The 17,988-nt window shown below is 33.4% G+C and overlaps 1 protein-coding gene across 1 annotated transcript in view; it reads right to left on the bottom strand.

Annotated features, from left to right (window-relative positions):
* SEMA3E (semaphorin 3E) overlaps positions 1-17,988 on the bottom strand; it is a 267,673-nt gene that overhangs the window by 39,749 nt on the left and 209,936 nt on the right. Inside the window, exon 5 of the mRNA XM_036863545.1 lies at positions 10,291-10,384. Coding sequence (XP_036719440.1) covers positions 10,291-10,384 — 94 coding nt within the window. The remainder of the gene's footprint in view (positions 1-10,290; positions 10,385-17,988) is intronic.

Raw genomic sequence — 17,988 nt, 5'->3', positions numbered from 1 at the left:
AGTATTAATGCCTTTCTGTTAAATCTGGAATGTGTACATATGTGTCCAAGTGGTATTTAAAGTGCTTTTTTTTAAGAGAATTCAAATTAATTGGATTTCCAATATAATAAATTTAATTGTATACTCAATTTTAGAATTAGAATTATTAAAGTTACAGTATAAAAATTTGACCAAGTATCTAAACAGAATTAAACAAAACTTGAGTGTCATATTTATAAATTTTATTGATTAGATTTAAAAATTGTTTCAACTTTAAGGTAAGATCTTTAAAACTTTAAAAAACTTGAACAGATTAAATATATTTGTATGGTTTAAAATTTGAGAAAGTAATCAACTGAGTTGTAAATAGGATCACTGTTTTTCCACCTTGAGATAACTAACAATTTTTCAAAAGTAAAGATAATTGCTTTTGTTAGATTTAGATTTAGAAAAAGAAAAGTGAGATATACATTGAATTTAAAAACAAGAAAACTAAGTTTTGATAAATGTTACTATAATAAACTATTCTTCATTTACAAAAAGACAAGTAACCATAAATGGTTTTTTTGCTTCACAAAACCCACTATGGATATTTAAAAACTATACAAGATACAAATAAATAAAATCCAGGTCTTTCGCAAAGGAATTAACTTTTAAACTATATATATTATATAAGTGAGAAAGAGAGAGACAGACAGACAGGAGAGACAGAGGCAAATGTGGTAGAATATTAACAGTTGGTGGGCCAACGTAAATGCTATAAATTTTTACTCCTCTTTCAATTTTTCTTTGTATTTGAAAATTTTCACGACAACAAATTTAAAAAGGAGCTGTATTTGTTGAGTTCATCCTGTATATTCAATGCATGCTGAATGAGAAATATGATAAGGAAAATAACAAAAACTAAAAAATAAAGATGCTTTATATCTGGACTTAAGAAAATAAAATTTGGTAGAGAAGAGTTATATCAGAACTCTTATTTAAGCATATTCTTTGAAACTAGAAGGGGGGAAGAACAACATAATTTGTATCAAATTCAATCAGCGCTGTCTTCACCAGAAGTTTTATATCCATGTGGAAAAAGAGTATTTGGGGATAAAATGTATTCAGTGGTTAGGGATATGAACCATATGTGGGGTTCAATCCGTACTACTTGAACATAGATAAAAGAGAGTCATGTTGAATTCATTAAAAGGCCTTGGAGATCATCAACTCTATGGCAGAAATGAACGAGTTCACGCACAAAAGAGTTAGTTGACTATTGAACCACCAGAGCAAGGGTTGTTCTGAAATTTAAAAAAACTATTGTACTTGGTTATAGTTTCCATAAAAATATAAAGGCCATCTTACATGGATGGACCTAGAGATTTTCATGCTAATTGAAGTAAGTCAGACACAGAAAGACAAATATCATGTGTTATCACTTACATGTGGAATCTAAAAAAAAATGATACAAATGAACTTATTCACAAAACAGAAATAGACTCACAGACATAGAAAACAAACTTATGGTTACCAAAGGAGAAAGGGAGGGGTAGAATAAATTGGGAATCTGGGATTAATAGATACATAATACTATACATAAAATGGATAAACAACAGGATCTACTGTATAGCACAGGGAACTATTATCAATATCTTGTAATAACCTATAATGGAAAAGAATCTGAAAAAGAATATATATATGTAAATCAACTATACTTCAATAAAATACAGTAATAAAATAAAAATGCCATTTTGTAAAACTGTCCTAAACAGAACTTATTTTTCTAATATGGACTGGACTGAATGTTTAATTCATAATGGGTACACAAAAATGATTTCTTTAAAATCATGACAGTTTTATATTTCTTAAGTTTTTAATATTTAATGTAATTCAGTTTCCTAAAATATTTACAGAACTTTTATATATGAAAATATTACTTTGGAAAAATAATCTTTATTTTAGTTCACATCAATTTTCTTGCACTTATCCCAATTTGAACACTGTTTCCAAGTTCTACTTGTAATCAATTCTACAAATTTAACAAATTTAACATAAAAGTTCCCCTTGAAGCCACTAGATGGAGCCATATGATACCAAATAATATACATCCAGGGCAGGTTCTCTGCAAAAAGGAAAAGATGAAATAGTACCAATTTTACCCAGTTTCCCTTTTTGTATCCAGATAAAAGAAAATAGTTTGTGAACAATTGAAATAATACAATATGAACTGTATGACTTAAACTTCAAAGAAGCTACTAGACAGGTGCTAAAAACTATATGCTATGTAAACTGAACCAAACGTGTTTGTGTTGGAAACATTAGATCTTCCTCAGAAGGGAAAGATTCTCCTTTCATATTTTATTATCAGTGTGAAGAACAAAATAAATTTATAGTAACAGATAATAATGACGTTTGGTAAAATACTTTCCTAAGAAAAAATAAACACTTTAATGAAAAATAATAAATGAGAATAAAGCTTTAGGCACAAAGTTAACTAATAGTAATTAAATGAGCAAAAATAATCAACATTATTATAATTGATACTATTTATGGCAAATACATAGTTTCTAGTTGAAAACTTTAAAATTATAGCTATTTGGTATAGAGACAATTTGTGAATCAATATTTTGGCATTGTATAGAGCAAAAAATAATATCTGGATAATTCATATTTTCACAGATTAAAAAAAAATTTCATACAAATAGTAAAATATGTTTTAGATTTTCAATGATAAGAACAGAACTACTCAAATTTTTAGTTTTCTATGTCTAGGCAGATATGATATTTAATAAATGTATTAGCTTGGTCATAAAGTTTACTGGTACCTATTTTGATATTCTGAATATAAATAACCAATTTGACTTGTATGCCATATATTATGTTTCATTGTTATAGCACTGGTTTCTGATGGTAGCTGATGTTATGTTAATGTTAGTTGGTTATAATTAAAAAATAAAACACATCTGCAGGGTATTTTGACAGGTGAATGTAACTTATCACTGTCATGTTCAACAATAGTCTCTGTGTACAGATACAAGAAGAGTGGAAACAATTCTGCACTGGAAATCTGGCAAACTAAGCCCCCAGCCCCAAACCTACTGTGTGGGGCAAAACTGTTCGGAATCTCACTGCCTTGGTTATTTGGAGAATCAGAGAGGTGTACAAGTGATTTCCTGAGGTTGCCAAGCTTTTCTGTTCTCTCTGCTGCCCTTTTTTTTGGTTTGTATGTTCTTTGCCTACAATTCTGTACCTCCCCCCACTTCCCACTTCACCTCCCATTTACCTGGCCATGGCCCACTTTCTCCATGAAGCCTTCCCTAACCAAACTTGTGCTAGTTTAGTAGCTCCTAGTACCACCATAGCCCCCATGCCTATCATATTTCTCATCCTACTATAGTTTGTCTCCTGTGTTTGACATTATTCCTCACTAGAATGCAGACTTCTTGATGTGTCTTATTAGATTCTTTTGTCACCAATATCTTGTAGAGTGTCTGGAATACAGAAAATGCTCAATAAGCATTTGTTGAATCAAAGAATGGCATAATGAGTTAATTAACAAGTGAATAAATCTAAAACTTTTAGTGTTCAAATTTTAAAAAACTATGAAATGCAATTAAAAAAAACACCTCAGGATAAGATTCTGATTTTTCGAAAATGCTTCAGGGAGAAAATATCAAAAGAAAGAAAACACTGTTGGCATTTATATGAACAGCAGAGTTCTTTGAGTTTTTGTTCCTCAAAAAGCCTATATTTAATAATTTTAATCCAGGAACACAGGGACTCTATCTTCTAGTATTTGTCCCCAATAGTTTCAGCCCCAGAAGACTGTGTCTACTCTCAACTAGTTTGTAGGAAAGAAAATAAAACAATCATTTGACCTTGGCGATACAAAAACAAACCCATTGTAAATAATCTAAGTTAAAATGCATAAGTAAAATACTTTTCTACACAACTCCTTTTTTTACAATACAAACTCCAGTTGAAGTTTTAGTGAAACATACTTCATTGCCTTAATATTTTATCAACCTTATCAAGAGCTTAGTTCATAGATGGTATTATTAATCGATTAGAGTTTTTACTCACCATGTTGTAAATACAGATTTTAATTGTTTAGTAGGAAAAATTCACAGTTTTTCATGCCCTTAAGTCTTGCTCAAGCATTTCTCCTATTTATGTTGTAAATGTCTACGAATCTGAATAATGTGAAACATATTCGTCTCATGGAAAAGACATGGCTAAAGATGGATTTAACTACCTCATTTTATAACTGAACTACATCATTTTGTTAGAAAATCATTCCACTTTTGCACTATTCCACAGAGTGACTATGACGTGCATAATTGCAAAGAGAAACAAAATGCACTTGGGAGGATGAGGATGGATAAGAATGGTCCATAGGTTCCAACCTCCTAGTTCACACTCACGGTCTGTGTAGGATGCTGAAAGAAATCAGGAAAAGCAGGTCCTTTTATTAGTTATGTAGTTGTTTGGACTTTCTGTTTCTTTTTGCTTTGGCAAATAGCTAGCATTAGCTATCAATGTCAAGAAGGTGGTTTCTCAAGACCAAAAGACAACCCTCAGAATGGGAGAAAATATTTGCAAATGAAGCAACTGACAAAGGATTAATCTCCAAAATTTACAAGCAGCTCATGCAGCTCAATAACAAAAAAACAAACAACCTAATCCAAAAATGGGCAGAAGACCTAAATAGACATTTCTCCAAAGAAGATATACAGATTGCCAAAAAACACATGAAAGAATGCTCAACATCATTAATCATTAGAAAAATGCAAATCAAAAACTACAATGAGATATCATCTCACACCGGTCAGAATGGCCATCATCAAAAAATCTAGAAACAATAAATGCTGGAGAGGGTGTGGAGAAAAGGGAACCCTTTTGCACTGTTGGTGGGAATGTAAATTGATACAGCCACTATGGAGAACGGTATGGAGGTTCCTTAAAAAACTAAAAATAGAACTACCATATGACCCAGCAATCCCACTATTGGGCATATACCCTGAGAAAACCATAATTCAAAAAGAGTCATGTACCAAAATGTTCCTTGCAGCTCTATTTACAATAGCCAGGACATGGAAGCAACCTAAGTGTCCATCATCGGATGAATGGATAAAGAAGATGTGGCACATATATACAATGGAATATTACTCAGCCATAAAAAGAAATGAAATGGAGGTATTTGTAGTGAGGTGGATGGACCTAGAGTCGTCATACAGAGTGAAGTAAGTCAGAAAGAGAAAAACAAATACCGTATGCTAACACATATATATGGAATCTAAGAAAAAAAAAAAAAGTCATGAAGAACGTAGGGGTAAGACAGGAATAAAGACACAGACCTACTAGAGCATGGACTTGAGGATATGGGGAGGGGGAAGGGTAAGCTGTGACAAAGTGAGAGAGTGGCATGGACATATATACACTACCAAACGTAAAACAGATAGCTAGTGGGAAGCAGCCGCATAGCACAAGGAGATCAGCTAGGTGGTCTGTGACCACCTAGAGGGGTGGGATAGGGAGGGTGGGAGGGAGGGAGATGCAAGAGGGAAGAGATATGGGAACATATGTATATGTATAACTGATTCACTTTGTTATAAAGCAGAAACTAACACACCATTGTAAAGCAATTATACGCCAATAAAGATGTTTAAAAAAAAAAAAAAGAAGGTGGTTTCTGACATATGAAGGAAAAAAGAAAACTGCATTCTGAATCTGTTCATTTGCATTTGCTAGCATCCATGACAGTACTGTGAGTTTCCTTGGTGGCAAAACAGTGACATTGATACCAGCATGGTCAAATCAGATTTCTAAGGGGGAGAATGTCAATGGGGAATTGAAGAGGACATTTTTTTTCTTCTTTTTTTTGACTTTTTTGTTTGTTTGTTTTGAGGAAACCATAAGCAAGTATTCAAATAGCTCTTTAGCAACTAGTTAATGGCCAGAAGCAACAGTCAGCATGTGGATACTTGGCATTCTGCCAAATGAGAAAGCACAGCAGTCTTAACCTGGATAAGAAATTACAGATATTCTTTAGGCACAGGAATATGCAAAAGGAATAAGTTTCTACACAGTTGGGACGAATTCAAGAAATGAGCCAGCACATTCACTTATGTTTATAGAGGTTGTGATTGTAAAGACATACATTTTACCTTCATTTCAATGATTTCATTTATTTTTCTAATATTTATGAAGTCCTATTTTGTGCCAGAACTATTCATTTGTAATTCTGCCTTGAATATATAGTTAATAAAATAGAAACATTTTTTTTGTGAAAAAAGTTTTAACGGTATTAAGAGCTTGAGATAATCACTTAAATTTTCCCTGCATGAATTCTGACTCCCTTTCATTCAATTGACATTGACCTTTAATTCACAGAATTTGTAATGAGGGGATATATTCACAAAGGTCTCATTATGATGAATAAAAGTGCAGGAACAAAATTTCAGCAGCTGTAAACTTTTGTAGTTTTATTTGCTGTAAAATGTAACATAAGACATGAAAAGCGCAGAAAGAAAATTTTGGTGACCATGAAATACCTCATTCATGGTTATTTGTTGATATAAAATTCAGTAAGTCTTTAACTTGAAAGTATCCTAAAAATTCTAACAACAAAGCTAGCACTTTCAAAAGCAAAGTGTGAAAAGGTACCTGAGAAATCAGAGTGGTTTTCCCCCAAACACTAGTAACATGTACATTAGCATACCTTAGGGGCTTCAGGTATGGTATGTATTAAATTACACCTAGAACTGGTAATAAAAATCTGGGTCAGAATGAAATGCTTTAAAACAGTAGCAATAGATTGAGTCGGCAAAGTATCAAAGAAATCCCAAAGTTACTGAAGGTGTTATCAACGTAATAAAAAGAATACTGCAATATTATATCAAATGTAAACTGATGCAAAAAAGTCAGCTAATACTTTTCCTTCCTGACCAAAATGACATATGACATAAAGAAAATATTTCCTGAATTTTTATTTGGCCGGCCACCAAACCTAATAATTTTTAGTGGCAAGATAAGTCCTAAGTATCTTTCGTTGACTTGAAAGGCACAGACAAGTAATGCAGCAATTCATTTTACTATGTAATTCATTGTTTCAAAAAACTGTTTTTAAAACCAGATTATAATGTCTTGCCTTCTTAAACCAGTTACTTAAGACCATTTTAAATGTAATATTAGTAATCACCGTAGAGGGAAAGTGTGGTTAAACATATAGAAATATTGCACCTGTGATATGAATTTATACACCACCAAGATAAATTCTGTTAATACAAAGTGACATTTAAAGAGCAAACCTAATTAATGTATGACTTCATTTTGATTGGTTTCTGAACATATAGAACATAGCTCAATAAAGAGGCTTGTTTTACTCCTTAAATCTTGTTTCACACAGAATCATTGCCAGTTACTAACATTTCCATTCTAAATTAGACTATAAATTTAATAAAAGTGTTCATTAACCTGTCTTTCACCTAACAAATAATATTTATTCCTTACTTAGTTTTTCAGTAAGCTTTTACTCCATGTGATCTTAAGCCAACTGAATTTAAGTTAAATAAAATGAAACTTGTATCTAAAGTTAAGATATTATAAGAAATTCTCAGATTTGTGAGCATGTTTTTTTCTTTGGGGGCCTTGTTAGTTGTATGAGTATTGTTACAAAGTTGAGGGGTTTTTTTTTAATGATGAAAGTGAATCTTAATGTGAACAGGTATTAAAAGTTAAGTGTGACCTATAATTAACAAAGAAGCAAAGAAGCAGAAATGGTCTAAAGATGGTCACCTTTTTGCTGGAGTCCTGTCCTAACCCATCAGCAGAGAACATGTGCGGTCATAAAATACCACATTAATGCATTCTTTTCCTGTCAGAGTAAGCTGCACCAAGCCTGCCAAATTTCAACTCAGGTAGCTCCATTTTTTCCAGTCCAAATTCCTGCTGCTTTTTCAATTGGGTGAATTATTTCTACTTCCTGTCTTTTAAAGAGTTGCTGGCTCACATAGGTTATCAGATTTCCATCCCAGTGGCCGCTGCATATCCACAGTGAGTGAATGATCTCTCAAAGGTACTTTGGGATGAAAGCTAGTGGATAAATGAGAAGAATTATATTTTTATTTCTTCTCTTTGGAGGGATTATTCTATAACTTTTGTGTTTAGCTTGGAGGGCTCTTATGATTTGATTTCTTTTCTGAATAAGCGAAACAGTCACCCAGATGGCAAGCACTTCATATTTTCGCATAGTGTAATTCGATTTGGAAGTTCAATGAAATTCACTTGGAAACGTCCCTCTAGTAATATTTCCCCTCTTAAAAAAATTCAGTTTCAAATTCCTGGTTTCATGCAAAAACAAGCTACAAGGAGGCTGAGTGGTGAGTGGCTAAAAAAAATTACTTTTAACCATTAAAATAAATGTTAAAAATAAATGGTGTTCTCTTCCAATCTTCTTAGGATTTTACTAGAGAAGTAGTGTTTACTGCGTAATTTTTGACTTTCAATACCTTTTATAATATTCTTGTGAATAACATCCCCAAATTTATTTTTGGTTTGTTTGTTTAGGAAGCTCAGTGAGTATTTCATTCAGTGGATATTTAAAGGAGGCGTTTTCTGTGCAATATATTGTATGGTAAAAGAAAGATGATAAGACAGTCTCTTTCTTCCAGACATATTCAAATCTTAAATCTATGAAGTTACAAAAATCACTAAAAACATTAGAAAAAAATTGTATGAGTCTATGAAATGCATGTATTTTAACTCATATGCTGCCAATCTACCACGAATTTCTAACATTTATGAATCTGGCATTCTCCAAAAGTGGCATTCTTAAGGTTTTGATTCCTACTAAGTCCAAACTGACTTAAGCAACTCAATTCCCATATTTAAAATCTCCCCTCCTCCTATTGTGTTTACACACACCCATACACGAGTGAGTAGAGGAACTCAGGATATCACAGTATTTTCTTTAAAATCTTATATTCTTTAAAAATATCTCTTTATTCAAGCTCCTAAAGAACTAATCACTACGTGAAATTCTCATCTTAAAGCACTTTCAAATTATGAAGCTGAAGTAAATCAAACTTTCCCTACTGTTTAGAGCTAACGTAAGATTTTTGTTATACAAATAAATATACGTATATATAAAAGCTCTACTTATTTGGACCTGAGTACCATTACTGAGACGGGGGACTGTGGAGAGTGGGATGCAAGGCCCATCAGAATCAACTGTCTGGAATAAGTTCAGGGAACGTGTTATCTCTAGAATATACAAGAACATCTGCATCAACTCTAAATCCAGCATATGATATTCTGATTACTCATCAGTGGGGAGTTTTAAGTTTTACCCACTTATTTAGGATAGGAAATCTCTACCTGTTATTTTACATGTTTTCATTTTCTGTAAACAGGATGACCTAATACTAGCATATAACTCTAAGTGCTGCAAATGTAATAACAGAAGCTTGTACATCTGTACCATATACCTATCAGAACCTCTCAACACTGAGAAAACAGAATGATTCCTAACAGCACCCATGTGAGGTGTCAGGGATTGCTCTCTTCAACTTTATACTTGGCAACTCAACCAGCTGTCTGTACCATAGCAGTGCTGGAGTATTTGATAAGGGTGTGCCATTTTCAATCCCAAACTGTATTAAAGAAAAAGTATTTTTCTGAGATTTAAGTGAGATTTTCATGTATCTCGTCTAATTTAATTGAAATCCAATTGAAATCCAGATCAGACATGGCCAGCTTATTCTATTATTCCAACGTGGACATAGTTTGAGCCAGTCAACCTCTACAGCTTACATTTTAAAGTAACAGGAATTTAAATAAATGACTTTGAAGTTCCAAATTGAGATGACTTTCTGCTGAATTCTACTGAGACAGAGAAAGGCACCAAGAGAATATTAGAAGAGAATATTAGAAGAGAATATTAGAAGTTCCCTTAAAGTCACAGAGTAATTAATACATAAAGAATTAACATACGTTAAAATAGTTTAGTTTCTCTAGCTACATTTTTATAAAGTATTTACATAATTGCATTTTGTGAACAATAAATGACATAATACAAAATATCTTCTATCAGGTATTAAGGGACAATTTGTGTTTTCTGGATGAGACGTCCATACTTCATAGCAGCTGCACTTATTTTAGAGTAAAATTGGCTCAGGTGAGCATGGCTTGAAATTTAATATCCATGCTCCCAGCACCAATAAATAGATATGACACAGCAATGTATATGAAGAAATACTAAAGAATCTACCTGAAGTTTCGAAATCAATATGACTACCACCTGATGTCTGCAGCCATGATAATTACCAATTAAAGTGGAGATGAATGAGGAGTTGGCATCAAAAGGACATCTGCCCCTTCCTCTCTCAGATCTGTGCGATTCCAGGTGAAAAAGGGGATCCTTTAAAGAAAACCAGAAAAGCCATTATGTATCTGCCAACTTTAATAAGAATTTAATTTCTCAGAAAAAAATACATTCAACCTTGATTATTTACAAAATAGGTATTGTAAATAGGGCACCAGTGAGAAACATCAAGTTATTTAGGAACAAACTGGATTTTATACATAAACACGTGGGTTTTCAGGCCCATGTGGGTTTTATCACTTCTCTCAAAAAGGATGCAGGTGCTGAAATGAAAGAACTCTGCAGTTTTTATCACTTGATTAGCCAGTATTAGTTATTCTGAGATGTGTCAGTTAAATATTCCAAATGAATGGAGACTTGCTGAAAAAAAAAAAAAAAAAGGTTATTAAAAAGGAGACTCTGATAAACATGAAAATGGGCATTTATTCCACAAAGGTCATTATTGATTTTTTGAATAATCTCTAAAAGAAAATGATAAAATTTCTATTAATAATTTGGAATATTTATTTCCAATCATTTTTATTCTTCATCGCATATTCTTTGTATAGACACCTAATATTTAATAATTTAGAGAATGATTACTGCATAAATAATTACTGGGATATACATGTAGAAGTTGATGCCATATTATGAACAATATTTCAGTATGCTTTCATACAAATGAGATTTTGAAAATAAACATTTCCATGAAAAACTACTACTTTATTGGTTCCTATTGCAATCACATAACCACAGAACTTTTTCTGAATGTTCTCAGATTGCAAAATTCTCATTAATGGATATTTTTACAAGTAATCGCCATTAAGTGTGCTATAAATGGTTTCAGTTAAAAAAAAAGTAGTCTGGAAAAGTGACAATAAAAATCAATATACAAAATTTTGTCAGAAAAAAAACCCCACTTTGCAATAGAATATTGTCAATACTGCCCACTGTGGCATCTATAAGTAGTCCTGTCCATCTGTGAATAATGAACCTGTAAACAATCCAAAGTCCTGAGGAACCTCTGAGGGTTGCATGCACTTTTCTAGAACTTGATCTTGACTTTCCTAGACAGCCTATTTACTCCACATTATCTATGCCATCCTTTTCTTGCCATTCTTATCCAACACACATTCCTCTTTCTCTCTATGATATTCTAAAATCACCATTTTGATCCTGCCATTTCAAGACCTTTCTGATAAGTGCAGAGTTCACCTGACTCTTATAAAACTCCAGTCTTGTTCTTGGAACTGAACCATAGCCTAGAGAACAAATGTGGCCTCTGAATCCAGAGGTGTGGCTAAACCGGTATTTTAAGCCAGAAAAAAAAAAGTTTATCTATTTATACACGTCACACGAATCAGTAAAGAGAAAGAATGCCAGTAAATAATTTGAAACATTTTTGTGTTCGCTTCCCACAGACAACAGATTTGCAATGACATGAAAAGAAAATGTTTGTTGAAATGAGCTAGAATGACTGGTCTACCCAGCTAACACTTAAGTGGAAAGGATTTCATCTAAATTTGCAAAACATATCCATAGTGTTATATGGAGGAAGAAATGATCAAGTCTATGAAAGAAATACTTGTTTACTCCTTTAGTTACTGCCACTTTACAGAATATTTGGTAAAAACAGGTAGGGTATACATACTATACTTGCTCTAATTCAGTCAAATGTCCAAATGTTTGCTCATAGAAAGCAGTTGAAGAAATATACTGAACTACTTTCTTAACTCAAGACGTTTGATAGCTTCAACATTCTGTGATACTGAACTTTTTGTCTCTAATGATGGATGAAGTTGATTTATCTAACAGATATACTTAGAAACCGTAAACACTAAAATTGAAACTTCAGGAGAAAAACAAGTATATTGCTTATTGATTCAAGGAATATAATATATTCATTTAAATTTAAACTGTCAAGTGGGTGAAACAGAAAATGCAAACTGTAAGAATGCTAAGATCAAGAGAATCTCAGATTTTGAAGAACCACAGAGTTAGATGAAGGAAATGAAGTTACAATTTCTTAGAAAAGTCACAGGTTCTCGTAAATATAAATCATGATCTAGGTTCCTAAGGCTACTACTGTTGATTTGTGAATTTCAGCATGTTTCTGAGATATCAAGTATCTAACAGAGCAGTGTCTTCAACTTTCAAGGGAAGTAAATTGAATCAACTGGAAACTATATGCACAAAAGCCTATAACCCTAACATTTTGAGAACAAATAAGTGGAACCCAGGATGTACGAAGCACAACTCTGTGCAATATGTAAAATCTGTTTGAGTCTGTAAAAGGGTGAACTCTTTCATGAAACTTCAAATTTGACAACTGAATACTGAATACTAAGTACTTATATATTCTCAGAGATCTACACCTCAAGTCCAGACTCAGATGTACCTTGACTGAACCCTTCCCACCTTTCTCCAGAAGACTTCAAATATCTCTCATTAATTTGATTAATGGCTAAAACTGCCTCAACAAATAGTCTTTTGAAATAATGAATAAATTAAATTAAGCCTTTTTGCCTGCTTTTCACATTAGTATTAAAAATCCACATTTTTGAACAGCTTAAAGGATAGACATACCTATCATTTTAATTTTTTAAATGCATGTGTTCTCAACGTACACTTATATCAAATTATCACGATGAACACTTTAAATATCTTACAATTTTATTTTTCAATTAGAACTCAATAAAGCTGGAAAAAATACGTGTATTCTGCAATTTGTAGGTTTTCAGCCCACTAATGATTAAAAAAAAAGATAAACTATTAGAACATCCCTGCTTTAGACAAGCACCATTATCTTTATAAAAAGAAGAAAGGTCCAAATCTGTAGAGGATACAGTCATTTCATGCATACATAACCCTTGGTTAATAATACTGCAGAAATCAGATAATAACAAAACGGATGAAAATGTTAAGCTGGATTGTAAATTGTGCTATGTACTTCTTAAATTTGAAGACTATGCTATTTCTAACAAAATAATGAAGAGGTGCTTTGAACGCTTCGAAGTTCTATAACTTGTATCTCATCACTTCACATAGTCTTCTTTGACCCTGGTTCCCAAACCTGACTAGTTCTTAAATGAACATTTCCATTATTAAATTAAAATGTCACTACATAGAACAGGAAGCTCTATATTTATTTTTATTAATCAGAATATACCTTTCTGCAGAAGTATAATATAGGTGCTGTCAATATTCCTTATTTAAGTCACTGGATGCCTTAAAAACAGTAATATTGTCTCCCTGCTTTTTACTCTATTTCTGAATTACTAAGTTAAATGAAATTGTTAAAAATATGTTGCCTGGTTTTTAGTAAAGGCTATTATGATGTTATGACTAAAATAACATTTGATAATAAAAGCCAGTAAATGGTTGACATTTTTTACGTGAGTGACTTGAGAGTCTAAGTATGGCTATGATTACACACAACTTTACATTCCTATTATTTTGAACTCAGCCTCGTTTGCTGATACAAGGTATAGCTTTATCACAACTGTTCATTTGTCTGTGATAAATGAGTGAGTGGCCTCAATAAATTTTATCTGAGCACATTATGTGCAGTCAAAACTTTAACACATAATTAGATGACACTTAGAGAAGTTAAACAAAAGAAGCAAGGCCAGAAAAAGTAAGAAGATAAAGTTATCTTACACCTAATCAATGTTTTATGACATGGTAAAAACAAAAGATCTGCCTGTGGTGAAAGCTAATCAAACCTAAAAATGGTTTGCCTCTTTTTTAAAAAATATTTATTTATTTATTTTGGGCTGCATTGGGTCTTCGTTGCTGTGTGCGGGCTTCTCACTGAGGTAGCTTCTCTTTGTTGCAGAGCACCAGCTCTAGGTGCACGGGCTTCAGTAGTTGTGGCTCACGGACTCAAGTTGCTCCACGGCATGTGGGATCTTCCCGGACCAGGGCTCAAACCCGTGTCCCCTGTATTGGCAGGTGGATTCTTAACCATTGTGCCACCAGGGAAGCCCAAGTTTGCCTCTTTTACGAACGTACTCAAAACTCCTCTTTTTAACCCGTCAATCTTTGTTGATAACAAGTATGAGATGTCCATTGAACAAATCATGAAAAATGAACAAGGTCAGAAAGGCAATTTCTATTGGAGATAAGATGACTACTAAAACCATATTTCTGATCTAATTTTATTGCTTCTCTAAAACCTTTCTACGATGCTTTTTGAAATCCTTATTTCATGGTAAGTGAATCTCTAAAACCACACTCAATTTACAACATGCTTCAATACCTCCTTGCCTTAATTGAGTCAGAGCTCCCATACTAGGCATAATTATGGAGCCTCAAAATGTTCATGTCCTAATGCCTGGAACCTATGAATATCTCACTTTGCATAGCAAAAGGGACTTTTCAGACGTGATTAAGTTAAGGACATTCAGATGGGGATATTACCCTGAATTATCCAGGTGAGCCCAATGTAATCACACGAGTCCTAAAAATTGTCAGAGAAGATTTGATGATGACAGCCAAGAACCAACCAAAGGAATGCAGTGTGGCGAAGACTAGACCCGCCATTCACTGCTGGCTCTGATGATGGAAGAATGGGGCCATGAGCCAAGGAATGTGGGTGGTTCTCTAGAAGCTGGAAAAAAGAATGACATGGATTCTTCCCAGAGATCTTCTGGAAAGAATGCATCCCTATTGACATCTTGATTTTATTCCAGTGAGAATCATTTTAGACTTCTCACCTATAGAATTATTAGATAAAACATTTGTTTCATTCTAAGCCACTAAACTGGTGGTAATTTGTTACAGCAGCCTTAAAAAGTGAATGCAGCTCCTATGAGGATATTGTTCCACACAGCTTCTCACACTTCCAGCTCTTTTACATGATTAATCATAAAATTATAAATATTTTTGACCCAATACAAACCTCCAGAGTTGAGACCCTTTTATTTTTTTCAAAATACAAAGGTCCCTTCCCGTCTTCTCCCCCTTAGTCAGCCCTCACTTTGCCCCTTATTCTCTTATCCACTTGTCTACCTTCGCCATTTCTAAACCTAGGAGAGTGATGCTGCTAAAGGAAACCATTCAAAAATATAAAGCAATCACTAACAACCAGTGGTTTTTAGCTCAGCCCTCAAAATTGCCAAGGAATGTGTTTCCCTGGTTACGTCCTTTTATAGCTCTTCTGAGCAGCTATGTGCTCAAACACCCTAGCTCGTGATCTCTCTTGACATTCAGTAGACAGCCTCACACCTTACGTTTGATGGAGAAAATCAGTTTCCATTATTTATGTAATTATTCAGAAAAAAAAAAAATCAGTTTCCACTTGTCAGGTCTTGGCCCTGGAACAGGAAAGACAGTAGCAAACAAAACTCCAAGCCTTATCACTCTACTGTTCTCATAAAATTACCCCCAATAGACTTTTTTTTTTTTTTTTTTACTGTATCTATCTGCAATATTCAACGCTGTTGCCTGTACCATGGCACTTATTTAATTCACTCCTTTACCACTTATCACCTTAATTTTAACCAGCCCCCTGAGCAGTCTCCCCAGCCACTAATTCTTTACTCTGCTGCCAAAGACTTCTTTCTGAAATGTGAATTTCCTCTTATCACCTCCCTACTTAAAATTTTTCATTGACTTCCGATAGACTCCAGAAAAAAACGTCTAAAGTCCTTAGGGTATTTACGTAAGGGACTTTATACATAAATACTTCATCTCTAAAATGCTGCTCTTACAGTATGAGTACCAACCATTCTGGCTGCTTGTAGGTTTTTTAATCTTACTTGGGCTTATTAATGTGTTTAGGATAACAATGCCCACACAGTATTAAAAATTCAGCACAGACCTTATCACCTCCAGGAATCCTGATCTGCCTGCCCTAATATGGATTCCTTTCCCTTTCTGGGTCCTCCTGAAGCATCATACAAGTCCCCCTTTTACATCATTTACTCCTCTGTATTATAACTGTCTGTTTGACTCTATTCCCTACTGGTTTGTGAGGTTTCCTTGAGGAAACTGCCTATGTGACATTTATCTTTGATCCCCTGTATCAAATAAAACACCTGATATATAATAAATGCACAGCTGTTTGTATCGTTTGAATAAATAGCTTTACCTCCTTTGTTGTGTGGTCTTTGCCTACTTTCTCACAGATCTAAAACAACTCACAAAACAGAGCTATGGATAGGTATGTTGATTTAAAACTAGACAACATGTACAAGTTATTATGCTATTCTTTGTTGTACATGCTTTCCTGGGGCTACCCATACAGCAATATCACAGTTCTATTTTTTCTATATTTTGATTGCCATTGGCTTTAGTAACAACTAAAGGAAAAATAAATGTGTTCTTAATTTCCCCAGCTATTTACTGAAGATAATATATTTTCATAAACACTTTGACAATTTATGATGAACTCTTGCCAGGTTTGATATATTAAGGGTTTGGATGAATAGAACATAATTTAATATCACATGGCAGTCATTAAAAATAAAATCAAATACTGAAGAATTATAGAGATGACTTATTTTATCCCCAAAGACCTTATTAATGACAGCATGTAATTTGAAGTAATATGGAGGTGTGACGTGGACGTACACTTAATTGTTAGTTAAGGCTTCCCTTTCCCGCATGACTTTTTTTTTTTTTTTAATGAGGAAAAGGTATTCTCTTGATACTGCTGTGTATTGTCAGGAAATTTCAAAACTGAATGGGCAGTAAAAACTGAGTTCTTAATTTTTATCAAACAAGCAATTAGACACTACTTTTTAACATACTAATTGGTCTTTTGTGCCATGATTTTAAAGCAGAGGCTTTCTTTGTCTTGTTAAGCTGCATATGACAAAAAAATACACTGATCCAAGTCATCTTAATTCCTCAGGATTGAATATGTTATTTTTGCAACTTTATACAGCTGAGATGTAGAAATTTTAAAGGAAGAAAATTTACCATACACAGAATAGTATTGATATTATGATAGAAAACAGGCAAATTCCAAACTTTTATTGCTTTGTTTTGTATAGGTCAAGCTAACTTCAAAATTAACTACAAATTTAAGAATGAAGTTTTTCACATTATTTGGAGAGTTTACTGTGGTCTTAAATGCAGTGTTTAATTTAGTGCACAATCCAATAAAATACTAAAAAGCAAGTAATATAATTTTCTTCCATGAAGTAGAATTCACCAACCAAACCAACCAGAAAACTTGAGTCATAATGACCTTGTCAATGACCCCAAAGCAATCGAGTTTATGGTTCAAGTAATGTGTAATGCTGGTGTTTAACCCTTTTGAGAATGTTGGTCACTACTTAGACTCGTTTTCCATTATCTATGTTTTAACAGCTGGAATTTCTGCCTGAGTAATGTGGCTTAAATTTACAAGACATCGCTAGTATTAACAACGTAGGCTGCACTTTTTGTTTCAGTGTGACACAGAGAAGTTTTTCAATAGATCCTCATGTGCTTGAGAAAAAGCAGGACATCTAGCTCACAAATGTGCGGAGATGCATGTGCTCTTCAGAAAAACGTTTGTAAAGAATAAATGGTACATCTTCCAGAAGAATTTTCTCATTTAGGTTTTGAGGAGAGCCCTCAAAACCCAGCAAGCCTGCTGTAAGCTACTGTCAATAGGCGTGAGTTGCTGCATATCAGGTGTTAAACGTGATGCCAATTAAATGAAATGA

The sequence above is a fragment of the Balaenoptera musculus genome, chromosome 9 (assembly GCF_009873245.2).
Source record: "Balaenoptera musculus isolate JJ_BM4_2016_0621 chromosome 9, mBalMus1.pri.v3, whole genome shotgun sequence".
Taxonomy (NCBI): domain Eukaryota; kingdom Metazoa; phylum Chordata; class Mammalia; order Artiodactyla; family Balaenopteridae; genus Balaenoptera; species Balaenoptera musculus.
The sequence above is the reverse complement of the archived record's forward strand: the minus strand, read 5'-3'. Positions and strand labels throughout refer to the sequence as shown.